Here is a 12,654-nt window from a genome sequence, read left to right as displayed (position 1 = left end):
GGGGGTGGCTCCCCAACATCAGGCTGTACCCGTCCCAGCCAAGCGTGAAGCCCTGCTGCTCCCCGATGCTGGGAAAGGGACAGCAGATGCAGGAAAACCTGGCGACCGAGTGAGCCCTGGGGTCTGGCTTGGGCTGCACCCCAAGCTGGGCAAACCAGAGGCTCCATGGGGGCCAAAGAGGACTCGAGCAAGTGTGGCAAACGCCCTGGGGAGGGGGAGGCCTCAGCCAGCTGCACTCCCCGACACCTGGGACCTGTGGGTACCATGGCCCACCTGGGCTTCCTGCACTCACCAAAGCTGTTCAGGATGTTGTCAAAATTATTGAGATAGTAGTAGCCCTCCTCCACGATGGTCCTGTTGCCCACGGTGTGGTTCAGCCAGCGGTAGGCATCTGCCACTGTGCTTGTACTGGCCGGGGAGATAGAGGGGTGGGGGGAAGGTTACAAGACAATTGGTCACCTTGACAGAGGACAGAAAATTTAAACAAACCAAGGTCTGACCGAGGAGCATCTGGCCTGGACCAGCCTGGTTTCCTGCCCAGCACCGCCCCTGCCAACCCTCAGCTCTCTTGCCCATCTTCCTGTCTCAAGGGGAGTCCCCAGGGTACTGGTGGGAACCCCCGGACTCGCCCCCCACATCCTCCTCCACTTGGCATTTCTCTGCTGCTAAAACCTTCTTCCTCTCAGCAGCTGGAGGAGGGGAAAGAAAGACAGTGCCTCCTCTAGGCAGCTCCCCCACCCCAGTCCCCACCCCGCCAGTCTGCAGGGTGCTCTGGAGGCCGGGTGCCAGCAGAGCCTGGAGAGAGGCCCACTCCTCACGGGGTTCCCCCAGTACCTGGCCGAGCACTGTATATTCTCTTCTGTTGTAATCAGTCACCCCTGTTTTGAGAGCTTACTTGCTACTTCCCTTCCAGCCTTTTTATGACTCATCTGCTGTAAATCACGCTGATGGTTTGACACGTTTGGTCCTTGGGCCCCCAAGGAGCTTGTTCAGAGGGCAGCACCTGACAGGGTGGGGTCTAGAGTTTAAACTTTAAAGCAGCTGCCCTGGGGGTTCTGGTGTGCCCTAAGATCTGTGACCCACCACTATGGGCTCTGGTTCTGAGCCCAACATGCTGCTGGTGGCTCTGGGACCTTTATCCATTAGGGCTTGAAGCTACAAGGACAGATTCTAAAGAGAATACTGGATGCATCATGGGGGCCTGGGAGGAAGGAAGGGATCACAGGAGGTTGTGTTCCCCGCTCTCTGTCCTTCCCGCGTGTGTCTGTCTCATCCTGTCAGTCCACCCCTAGCTGACCTGTCTGCCCGTGGCCCCTGGCCCACACTCCAGCAGTGGAGCAGCCTCCAGTGTTCAGCATGAAGGGAAAGCTGACAGAGGCCTTTGGGAGAGAGGCTCCCGGAGCCTGCCTGGGGGACGGGGTGAGTGGCTCAATGGCCTCGCTTCAGAGAGGCCCCTCTCCTAGCTGCTGCACTGTGCTGACAAGCCCTGGAAGCTCGGCACAGCGATCCCAGGGCTGTAACGGGCGCGGTGGCTTCGGGGGTCAGGTCCCTGGGGAAAGGCAGCTGTGCCAGTCCCGTCCGGGGCCCTCCAGGAACGCAGGCTGCCCCCGGGGGGCCCCGGCTGCAAACTCACTTGCAGCAGTTGGTGTAGAGGATTCCACAGAAGAATTCCATGCCCACGATGGCGAAGGAGTAGTAGAAGATGAGCAGGGTGAGGCCCAGGCTGGGGAGGAGGGGCAGAGCGTGATCGAGGGCCCGGCGGGAGAGCCCAGCTTGCCCGGCGGCCCTGGCACCTCAGACCCCCGAGCTGACACAGGGGAGACGTGCGCCCCTAGCCAGGTGCGCCAGCTGGAGAGCGCCTGCAGGGGGCGGGCCTCGGATTCGGGTCGGGGGGTGGAAGAACGCCCGGGTGAGGACTCGCACCAGACGCCCCTCGACCAGCAAGTCACCCCTTACCTGTGAGGGCAGACACAGGTGGTAAGTGAAGCTGACAGATCCCCGCCCTCCCTGACTGACGGCTCAGTGAAGACAGTGGAGCCAGGGAGACCGGTGGTGGTCAAGACCTCGGGCTCCCTGAAGACCCTCGATGTCCATCCTTTCTGGGACTCCTCCTCGCCCCTCCCCTGCCCCCCGCACCCACCCAGCTGCCCGCCCCGAGAGGGCACAAGCCTCGTGGCGCCTGGCCCTGGGGGCCCAGAGTCAGGGCGCTACCTGGCCATCCGGGGCAGCAGCTCAAACATGGTGTCCAGCACGTTGCGGTAACGTTTCTTCAGCTTAAACAACCTGAGTGAGGGAAGAGGGAGGCCAGCCGGGTCACTTGCAGACACCGGGCATGGCCGCAGCCTGGCCAATACACTGCACCAGGGGGTGGGGTCAGGGCAGGCCCGGGGCCTCTCTGTCCCCTGAGTGCCTCCTCTCCCCCAGAGTCACCAGCTGGGCACTCGGCTTAGGTGACTGGCACCCTGGGAAGGGCGGTGGGAGTGCCAGGGTGTTGGGGGCGGGACGGGACGGGCCCCTCCCTGAAGGGGTTCAGGGCAAGACTCTGATGGCACAGCTGCAGTGGTTATTTGCCTCCACTTATAAATGAAGCCTGAGGCTCAGCGCAGGGCGAGGCCTTGCCCGAGACACTGTAATGACCCCGGGAAGAGGGGAGAAGGCCCTGCCCAAGGAGGCTCCTCCAGATAAGAAAGAGTCACCCCGTCCCTCACCTCCACGCCTCCCTCCAGGGAAGGATGGGAGGGGGCGATGGCCGTGAATGGGCTCGCAGCTGGATATTTTAGAGGAAAACGAGGCTTCAGAGGACACAAGGAGACCTCTTAACTGGCAAAGGACAACGTCTATAGATTTCTACAGATCTGTGCTGGATTCCTACACTGGTGCCTGGGGGGAAAGGTGAGACCAAGTGATGGTTTTTCATGACAAGAGACTGCCAGAAAATCATGACTGGGGCGCCGTAGGGTCTCAAAGGGTCTCTTTGGACCCTCGGGGGCGGTGGCTCCCTGGTCTGTGACTGAGCACATGGGTTTCTGTGGCTGCAGCTGATACCAGCACAGGCCAAGTTCACTGGAGCCCTGAGCTATGGTTCTCTTCCACTGTCAGAGGCAGCAGGCCACACAGGACAAGGCCCCTCAGCACCCCACAAGCACCAACCCTGGGTGCTCTTGCAGGGGCGGGCCACCTCTGACGCCCAGCCGGTGAGACTTCAGGCTCCATCTAGTCACTGCCCACCCACCAGACCCAGCCCTGCCATCACCTCAGCAGCTGGAGGGGACGCAGGACCACTATGAAGTAGAAGGGCTCCATGTTGAAGGCCAGAGCCAGCAGTCCCAGGAAGGCAAAGGCTGTGACGGAGAAGTCGAACCTGGGGATGGAGAGGGAAGCAGGAAGAGAAGCTGAGGTCTGCTCAGCCCACCCCCCCAGCCTCCCCCACTGCAGGGAGACCCTCCCAGCTGGTAAGGGACAACGTCCCCAGGCTTCTACAAACGTGTACTGTTTCCTACGCTGGTGGCCTGGGGAAAGCTGAGAGCAAGGGAGGGTTTTTCTTGACAAGAGACCAAAAATCAGGGCTGAGGTGCAGTAGGGGCTTGGAAGGTCCCCATGGACCCTCAGAGGTTGTGGCGCTCTGGTTTATGACTCTGAGCCCACACACCAAACCACCGCAAAGGCAGCTGCAGGCCCTGCAGCCGTCCAGCTTCCTGCCGCCGTTGGGTGCCCTTGAGGCTGCCATCACTGGGCCTCTGAATCAACAGCCCATCCCTCAGGGGTCGGAAACCCCTTCCTGAAGGTCTCACGGCAGACACAGGATACACCAGTAACCTTGGTGAAGGGACTGCGGGATGGGGCAGGACCACAGCGGAGGCCCTCCTGGAGGCCAGCTCCCCCCACGCAGGACAGAGGACCCCCCCCAGATACATATTAAAACCCTGCACCTGCCAACTGCGAGCACACACCCTGCTGCTCTGCCCAGCTCCTCTCTACTTACTAACCTATTTCACGCTCATGACCCGAGACCACATGAGCGAGGCCTGACTTTGCAGGTGAGTTAACTTTCGTGGGCAGTGAGCGACCTCTTGGGGTCTCTGGAACAGGGAGGGGGGCCTCCAGCTCGATGCTGACCATGCATCAGGCTGCGTGCCACCACCTCTGTGAGTGTTGTGGTTTTCATGGAGGATAAGAGAGCTTAGTTGTCAGGGAGGGGTGTGGGGTTCAGTGACTCAGAAAGAGCCAGGCAGCCTAAGGACTCCCAAGAGGCCTCATCCAGGAGGGACTAGTGGGGTGGTCCCAGAGAGGAAGATGAGGGCCTGACCCTGGCGGTGCCCGGAGCCACAGGCAGAACCCCTCCAGGGGACAGAGACCCAAGCTGGCCTCGGACCTTCTGGTGGTGGGTGAGGAGGGAGAGGGCCCATGGCTTTCATCAGAGTCTCTGACATGGTTGAGAAACATGCTCTAGGGACTTCCTTGGTGGTCCAGGGGCTAGGACTCCTCACTCCTGAAGCAGGGGGCCCGGGAACAAGATCCCACATGCCGCAACTAAAGACTTCACATGCTGCAACTAGAGATCCCACGTGCTGCAAAGACTGAAGATGCGGGTGGCACAACTAAGACCCTCCACGGTCAAATAAGTAATCAAATAAATTAAAAAAAAAAAAAAGGAGCGACACATGCTCTGTACTCACAGGTTCCATCCAGAGGACAGGTACTCGACAGGGCCCAGGCCGGCAACTTTCAGGAACAGCTCCACCGCGTAGACTGTGAGCAGGAGGAGGCAGTGAGCGGGGGCCCTACTGCAGCCTCCCCCACACCTGGCCTGTCTCCTTTCTCAGGACTCTCCTGAGGTCTGGTCGCGTGCCCTGCGGACACCCACATCCCACCTGCGCCCCCAGTGGAAGTGTGGGCTCTGGAGCAGGGCCAGGCCCAGATGCTGGCCAACCAGGGCTGCCTGCTAACAAGACCAGCATGCGCTCCTGCTGCCTGGGGGGTTGCCAGGCATTGTCTGTCCATCCGACGGATATTTCCTGAGCACAACTTCCGTGCCAGGCATTGCACTGGATGGTTAGAGTTTAGAGGAAGACAGGGAATGAGTATGTTACACTGGGGGAGGTGTTACATTTGAAACAATCAGGGGCCAGCTTGGATGTGATCTTGGCCTGCTTGAGAGGCGGAAGGAAGGTGGGAGTCCCTGGAACATGATGAAAGGAGGAAGTGAAGGGGGAGCTGCGGCGGGGGGACTTCAGGTCACACGAGAGGCACAGCCGGGAATGGACCCCCAGGGCCCTCTAAACTGAGTGTGTACGCTGAGTCCCTATGCTACTCTGAACTCCGCATAGGATGCCAGAGGGCACTGATCAAGGCAGTCGAAGTCCCACTTTTTAAGAAGAATGAAAACAATTTAGGACGTGGCGTTACTAGTCATGTCTAATGTTTAGACGTGATGGGGGGAGAGGGGTGTCAGGCAGAGGGGTGTGGTGAGGGGATGAGTGCACTGGCAGAGAAGACACCCAGGCAGAGGCCCAGGGCTAAGAGAGGGCAGGGGGTCCTGGGGGACAAGGCAGGGGGGGCGGTGCTGGTGAGAGACGAGGCCTCAGATGAAGGCTGAAGCGGCCCCACGTGGCCCTGTGAGTCACGCCCAGCACAGGGACTTGGTTAGAACAGGGACGGGGGAGAATCAGACTCGATTTTTGCTTCCCGCTGCTGTCGCTTCCCTGCTTTAGAGAAGAGCCACGAGACCCTAACCCAGGAGGTTCCAGCCAGTGGTGAGGACACGAACAAGGCCATGTCAGAGACTTACTAGTCAGGAAGACGAGGTAACTCCACGGCACGTGCCTGGAGACGAAGTTCCCACCTGTGAGAAGAGGGGCAGCAGCTGAAGAGGTGGGCCAGGGGCTTCCCTGGTCCAGTGGTTAAGAATCTGCCTGCCAGTGCTGGGGACATGGGTTCAATCCCTGCTCGGGAGAGACCCCATACGCAAGGGAGCAACTAAGCCCGTGCTCGAAGAGCCCGGGAGCCACAGCTACTGAAGCCCGCGTGCCTAAAGCCCGTGCTCCACAGCAAGAGAAGCCACGGCAACGAGAAGCCTGTGCACCACGAGGGAGACAAGCCCCTACTCTCCACAGCTAGAGAAAACCCGCACCCAGCAACAGAGACCCAGCACAGCTGCAAATAAATAAATATAGATCTTAAAAAAAAAAACAAACAGGTGGGCCAGGTGTGCCCACAGGACAGGCCAGTCCCCTTGCCGGGCTCACCTTTCAGCATGAAGGTCTCCACAAGGATCCAGACCCCGTTGACTGCCACCACCAAATCTGCAACAGACAGGCTCATGAGAGAGAGAGCACAGGTGGGTGCGGAAATCCACAGGTCACAGCTGCAGCCCCTGGTTAGTTTATAGGGAACTCTGAGCGAATGCAGGGCAGCTCCCCACACCCAGATAACAGGTGACTTCCTGCTTAGTGCTTTTACCATGAGCTACATCGACCAGTGGTTTCACTTAGAAAACAGCTACAGGTTTCCAAAGACACGCTCTGGGTCACTGTAGGGATGCCACTTAAGACGCTTCAGCACAGTAGAAGCTAACAACACTGCAAAGCAACTGGACTATTTTAATTGATACAAATTAAAAAACCTGTTTCCATAAAACCTGCTGCTTATTCCAAGCTGATGTATAAGATGGACCACATACATTGGGTTTGAGTACTGACAGCATCTGTTTCTCCCTAGAGACATCTGCTCGTTCAATGACTCCAGGAACTAATTAGCAAACTTGCACATGCACTTGGCCTTTCGTCTAGCAATCCTGCTTATGGGACCCACCCCAATGAGACACTGGCAAAAACAGAATGACATATGCTGCAAGCTATTTACTGAAGAGCTATTTGTGGTTGCAGAGAAGCTGGAAAAACAGCCCAAATGATGGATAGGAGGCTGGATGAGTAAACTATGGTACATCCATGAAATGGTATACTGTCAACCATAAATCTTAATTATGTTGAACTGGTTCATAGGGCTTTTCAGGTCTACTATATCCTTCTACTTTTCTATCTATATCATTAAATTTTTGAAGAGTTTGATATTGAAACTCCAACTAAAAATCTTATTGTATCTACTTAATTGTAATATATAATATATGATATATATATGTATCTACTTAATTGTAATATATAATATATAATGTAATCTACAATTGTAATATATAATGGAACCATATGTAACTTTGTTCTGTGTTTTCCAAGTCTCCTGTAAATGTGTTATCACACTTTCACAATTTAAAAAAATAAAACAGAAGTTTAAAAAAAAAAACCACTCATGAAGTAAATGTATAATACCCATATAAAAGAAAGAAAAAAACTATCATCAGGAATTAAACAGTTAAATATTAAAAAAAATTAACATTTCTATGTATTAATGTGGTGTGGTCTCTAGGACATATTGTTAACTAAAAAAAAGCAAAGTTGAAAAAAGTTTATAAACTGTGCTAGTTTATGTAAGACAGAAAAATGTGCATATATGCATCTACTTACAGTTTTACAAATGGAAGGATAAAGTATAATAAAAGTTACCCACTGGGGGAGGTGATAGGATTAAGTGAGACTTCCTTGAGTATATTTTGTCTGGTAGATCTGACTTGTAATCACATATATATATATATATATATATATATATACACACACACACATAATTATAAAGCAAAATTAAATGTAAAAAGCAATCTCTAAAATAATGTTTAAATGCTCCATCATTCCATTTTATTTTGGCCGTGCCACATGGCATGTGGGATCCCAGCTCCCCCAACCATGGATCAAACCCGCGCCCCTGCAGTGGGAGCGCAGAGTCTTAGCTCCTGGGCCGCCAGGGAAGCCCCCTAAACATTTTTTTTTTTTAATGAAATAAACGGCACTGATGAACCTATCTGCGGGAAGGAATGGAGATGCACATGTAGAGAATGGACTTGTGCACACAGTGGGGGAGGGACCAATGGAGAAAACAACAGCACAGACACGTTATCGTGTAAAGTGGACCCTGGTGAGAAGCTGCTGTTAACACGGAGAGCCCAGTCTGGTGCTCTATGCTGACCTAAAGGGGTGGTATGGGAGGAGAGGGAAGTTCAAGTGGGAGGGGATATATGTATAATTATGGCTGATTCGTGTTATTGTAAGGCAGAAACCAACACAACATTGGAAACATTAAAAAACAAATTTTTTTTAAATAAAATGAAATAAATCTAAATATGCATCTAGATGGTGACATACCCACATGGAGAAAAACTATTCCGGGTGACCTTAAGACATAGTCATCTAAATGTATATCCCTACAGTGGTGTTTCTAACAATTTTAATGGTTAGGGTTGTGCTGGTGTTGTTCTTTGAAGACTGTGTGTGGACTGTGTGTGGAGACACAGTGTGGACTGTGAGATACAGCAAGTGAGTGGTTGTGTCAGTATTGCTGGGAACTAGAATTTTAAGCCTGGGAATTTAGATATGAAAGAATGATGGACTTAGGTAAAAACCCAATAGTCCGAAATTTCAATTAAGAGTATCAAGAAAAACTCACAAGCTAGTTTCTTTACAAGAAAAAAGAAAAAACCAAAATCCTACCTCTGCCCATGGAAAGTCCTGGAAACAATAACCAACTCCAAGCAACATGTACTGTTAGCATCTCTGACTGTGATCTCTAAACACCATTTCCCATTACATGGAACCAGAGCTCCTGAGAAAGGTGAACCCCACCAAACCTCTGGATGAGTAGACCAGTCTGCATGTGTGCAGTCCCATTGGTCATCATTAGCCAGATGTGGTTACTGAGTGCTCAAACATCGGCTACTGTGATGGGAACTGAATTTATAATTTTAGTTGGCTTAAATTCAAATAGCCATGTGTGGCTAATGGCTGCCATGTTAGACAACACAGCTCTAGCTCTAACTACCAAACTCCAGGGCATAAGCAACAGTTCAGTTCAGTTCAGTCGCTCAGTCGTGTCCGACTCTTTGCGACCCCATGAATTGCAGCACACCAGGCCTCCCTGTTCATCATCATCTCCCGGAGTTCACTCAGACTCACGTCCATCGAGTCAGTGATGCCATCCAGCCATCTCATCCTCTGTCATCCGCTTCTCCTCCTGCCCCCAATCCCTCCCAGCATCAGAGTCTTTTCCAATGAGTCAGCTCTTCGCATGAGGTGGCCAAAGTACTGGAGTTGCAGCTTTAGCATCATTCCTTCCAAAGAAATCCCAGGGTTGATCTCCTTCAGAATGGACTGGTTGGATCTCCTTGCAGTCCAAGGGACTCCCAAGTCTTCTCCAACACCACAGTTCAAAAGCATCAATTCTTCGACACTCAGCCTTCTTCACAGTCCAACTCTCACATCCATACATGACCACAGGAAAAACCCTAGCCTTGACTAGGCGGACCTTAGTCGGCAAAGTAATGTCTCTGCTTTTCAATATACTATCTAGGTTGGTCATAACTTTTCTTCCAAGGAGTAAGCGTCTTTTAATTTCATGGCTGCAGTCACCATCTGCAGTGATTTTGGAGCCCAAAAAAATAAAGTCTGACACTGTTTCTACTGTTTCCCCATCTATTTCCCATGAAGTGATGGGACTGGATGCCATGATCTTCGTTTTCTGAATGTTGAGCTTTAAGCCAACTTTTTCACTCTCCTCTTTCACTTTCATCAAGAGGCTTTTTAGTTCCTCTTCACTTTCTGCCATAAGGGTGCTGTCATCTGCATATCTGAGGTTACTGATATTTCTCCCGACAATCTTGATTCCAGCTTGTGTTTCTTCCAGTCCAGCGTTTCTCATGATGTACTCTGCATATAAGTTAAATAAGCAGGGTGACAATATACAGCCTTGACGTACTCCTTTTCCTATTTGGAACCAGTCTGTTGTTCCATGTCCAGTTCTAACTGTTGCTTCCTGACCTGCATACAGATTTCTCAAGAGGCAGGTTAGGTGGTCTGGGATTCCCATCTCTTTCAGAATGTTCCACAGTTTATTGTGATCCACACAGTCAAAGGCTTTGGCATAGTCAATAAAGCAGAAATAGATGTTTTTCTGGAACTCTCTTGCTTTTTCCATGATCCAGCGGATGTTTAACTCAGATGTTTAACTCAGATGACCATTATATCTACTACTGTGGGCAGGAATCCCTCAGAAGAAATGGAGTAGCCATCGTGGTCAACAAAAGAGTCCGAAATGCAGTACTTGGATGCAATCTCAGAAATGACAGAATGATCTCTGTTCGTCTCCAAGGCAAACCATTCAATATCACAGTTATCCAAGTCTATGCCCCAACCAGTAACGCTGAAGAAGCTGAAGTTGAACGGTTCTATGAAGACCTACAAGACCTTTTAGAACTAACACCCACAAAAGATGTCCTTTTCATTATAGGGGACTGGAATGCAAAAGTAGGAAGTCAAGAAACACCTGGAGTAACAGGAAAATTTGGCCTTGGAATGCGGAATGAAGCAGGGCAAAGACTAATAGAGTTTTGCCAAGAAAATGCACTGGTCATAGCAAACACCCTCTTCCAACAACACAAGAGAAGACTCTACACATGGACATCACCGGATGGTCAACACCGAAATCAGATTGATTATATTCTATGCAGCCAAAGATGGCGAAGCTCTATACAGTCAACAAAAACAAGACCAGGAGCTGACTGTGGCTCAGATCATGAACTCCTTATTGCCAAATTCAGACTTAAATTGAAGAAAGTAGGGAAAACCGCTAGACCATTCAGGTATGACCTAAATCAAATCCCTTATGATTATACAGTGGAAGTGAGAAATAGATTCAAGGGCCTAGATCTGATAGATAAGCAACAGAGGAATGCACAAAAACAAGGCTGAAGGACAAACAATCCTGTTTCTTCAACTAAATACTGCAAGAGGGAAAAAATGGATGGGGCAGAAACCTACAGATTAAAACAGGTCAAAGTGATGTGTCAACCAACCACAATCTGTGGTTCTGGAATTTGATTCCCAAAACCCCAGGTCTGGAGAAGGGGCGATAAGCTGGACTGAGGGGATTAGATGGACAAGAAAGACTGGCCAGGAGACGATCATTGTTGAAGCTGGGGGATGGGTGCGTGGATGCTCATGACGGTCCCTCCACTTTCACACGTGCTTGGAATTTCCTCTGATAAAACGCCAACGGCATGACTTATCCCTTGCCCCTCCACCTTCTGGAGCAGTAAGACTCAGGAGAGAGACCTAGAGCCGTGGCACTTCATACTTACACATGAAATACTGGAAGGCCTTGGACTTCACAAGGATATTAATTCCTGTTTGAAGAGAAGAAATGGTAACAGTGAAATTTTCACGTATAAGTACATAATCACCAACCACATATGCCATGCATGTAAGCAAATGGGGTGTTTATGTCCAGGGGACGAAAAAGGAAGGGTCTGCTCTCAGAGGAACGCCCATTCTTATGCGCCCAGACAACAATGCATTGGCAACAACTGCTCTGGGAAGAGCCTGGGCAACCTGGAGCTGTGACAAAACAGAACAAGGTTTTGCTGGCCGCTCCTGAAACTTCAAGTTTGCTCCTGGCCTAGACCCAGCACTGTTTACTCATCCACTTGAATAACATATCTTCCCAATGGAATGGAAAACTCGCTAAAGAACATGGAATAGTAACAGCTGTGCTCAAAGTTCTACTCTATCTTGGGAGAAATCCCAAAATAGGATATACCATTTTAACTTTTTTTTTGGGGGGGGGCCACACTGAGCAGCATGGGGAACTTCCCCAACCAGGAACAGAACCTGAGCCCCCTGCATTGGAAGCATGGCATCTTAACCACTCGACCACCAGGGGAGTCTGGCCATTTTAACTCTTGTTCAAAACGGCTGAACTGTAACCCCTGTGAGCTAAGCATATCCTGTGTGGAACTTCAAAACTGGCAGGAAATTCAGAGAAAACTACTAAATAAATGACACAGTGGACTCAAATGTTAAAAATTTTAATTTTATATGATACAAGCGTCATTATGAGATCAGATACACTAACTATATATCCTGATACAAGAGGAAGGTAAAAACTCTATTATTAGGTAAAAGGCATGTTTCACAACAGAATGTACAATGTAATCCCCTCTACTGTTTTTAAAAGGCATAGAAAATAACCCGTAACAAAAGAAAACACGTCAGAAAATTAATACTGATTATCTCTGTGTGGGAGACTTTCCTTTTCTTCCAATTATCTAACTTTGTATACATTTCCTTCAATGAATAATAGTTCAATATTGATTGAACTATTCAATAATAGTTGAAAAAATAATCCACAGTTCTTTTTTGTTTGGTTTTTACGTTACTGATTTCCCTCCCTAGTCCAATACTCATTCTCTGCTGGGGTCATCACACTCTCTTCTACACAGACAGTTCATACGCATGTGCGCGTGTACACACACACACCCAGCCACTCTGGTCATGTTCTTTAAACGCTCATCAGCGGCCTCTGGAAACCTCCATTCGTCCCCAGCAGTCAGGACGCAATGTTCAGGTCAGCCTTACCTTTGAAGATGAGGAATGCTGTTCTGGGAAGCTCATCAAACCAGTGTTCTCGATTTCTCTTTGCCTGATCAAGTAACAGGGCCGTGGGGGAGAGAGTTAGGACCAGGAACTGGAACCCAGCCCTGGGGGCCAGGATGCTGCTTTC

At 50.7% G+C, this 12,654-nt stretch overlaps 1 protein-coding gene across 2 annotated transcripts in view; it reads right to left on the bottom strand.

Annotated features, from left to right (window-relative positions):
• The window catches only part of TPCN1 (two pore segment channel 1), a 63,787-nt gene that overhangs the window by 6,158 nt on the left and 44,975 nt on the right, over nucleotides 1–12,654 (bottom strand). For both annotated transcript variants that reach the window (XM_052654321.1, XM_052654322.1), the window contains 9 exons: nucleotides 12,510–12,573; nucleotides 11,234–11,278; nucleotides 6,246–6,302; nucleotides 5,789–5,842; nucleotides 4,677–4,749; nucleotides 3,254–3,361; nucleotides 2,212–2,283; nucleotides 1,634–1,723; nucleotides 293–408 (listed from right to left, as the gene is read on the bottom strand). In XM_052654321.1, coding sequence (XP_052510281.1) covers nucleotides 293–408; nucleotides 1,634–1,723; nucleotides 2,212–2,283; nucleotides 3,254–3,361; nucleotides 4,677–4,749; nucleotides 5,789–5,842; nucleotides 6,246–6,302; nucleotides 11,234–11,278; nucleotides 12,510–12,573 — 679 coding nt within the window. The remainder of the gene's footprint in view (nucleotides 1–292; nucleotides 409–1,633; nucleotides 1,724–2,211; nucleotides 2,284–3,253; nucleotides 3,362–4,676; nucleotides 4,750–5,788; nucleotides 5,843–6,245; nucleotides 6,303–11,233; nucleotides 11,279–12,509; nucleotides 12,574–12,654) is intronic.

This window comes from Budorcas taxicolor, chromosome 17 (genome assembly GCF_023091745.1).
Source record: "Budorcas taxicolor isolate Tak-1 chromosome 17, Takin1.1, whole genome shotgun sequence".
Lineage (NCBI taxonomy): Eukaryota > Metazoa > Chordata > Mammalia > Artiodactyla > Bovidae > Budorcas > Budorcas taxicolor.
This window is presented reverse-complemented; position numbering and strand designations above follow the sequence as displayed.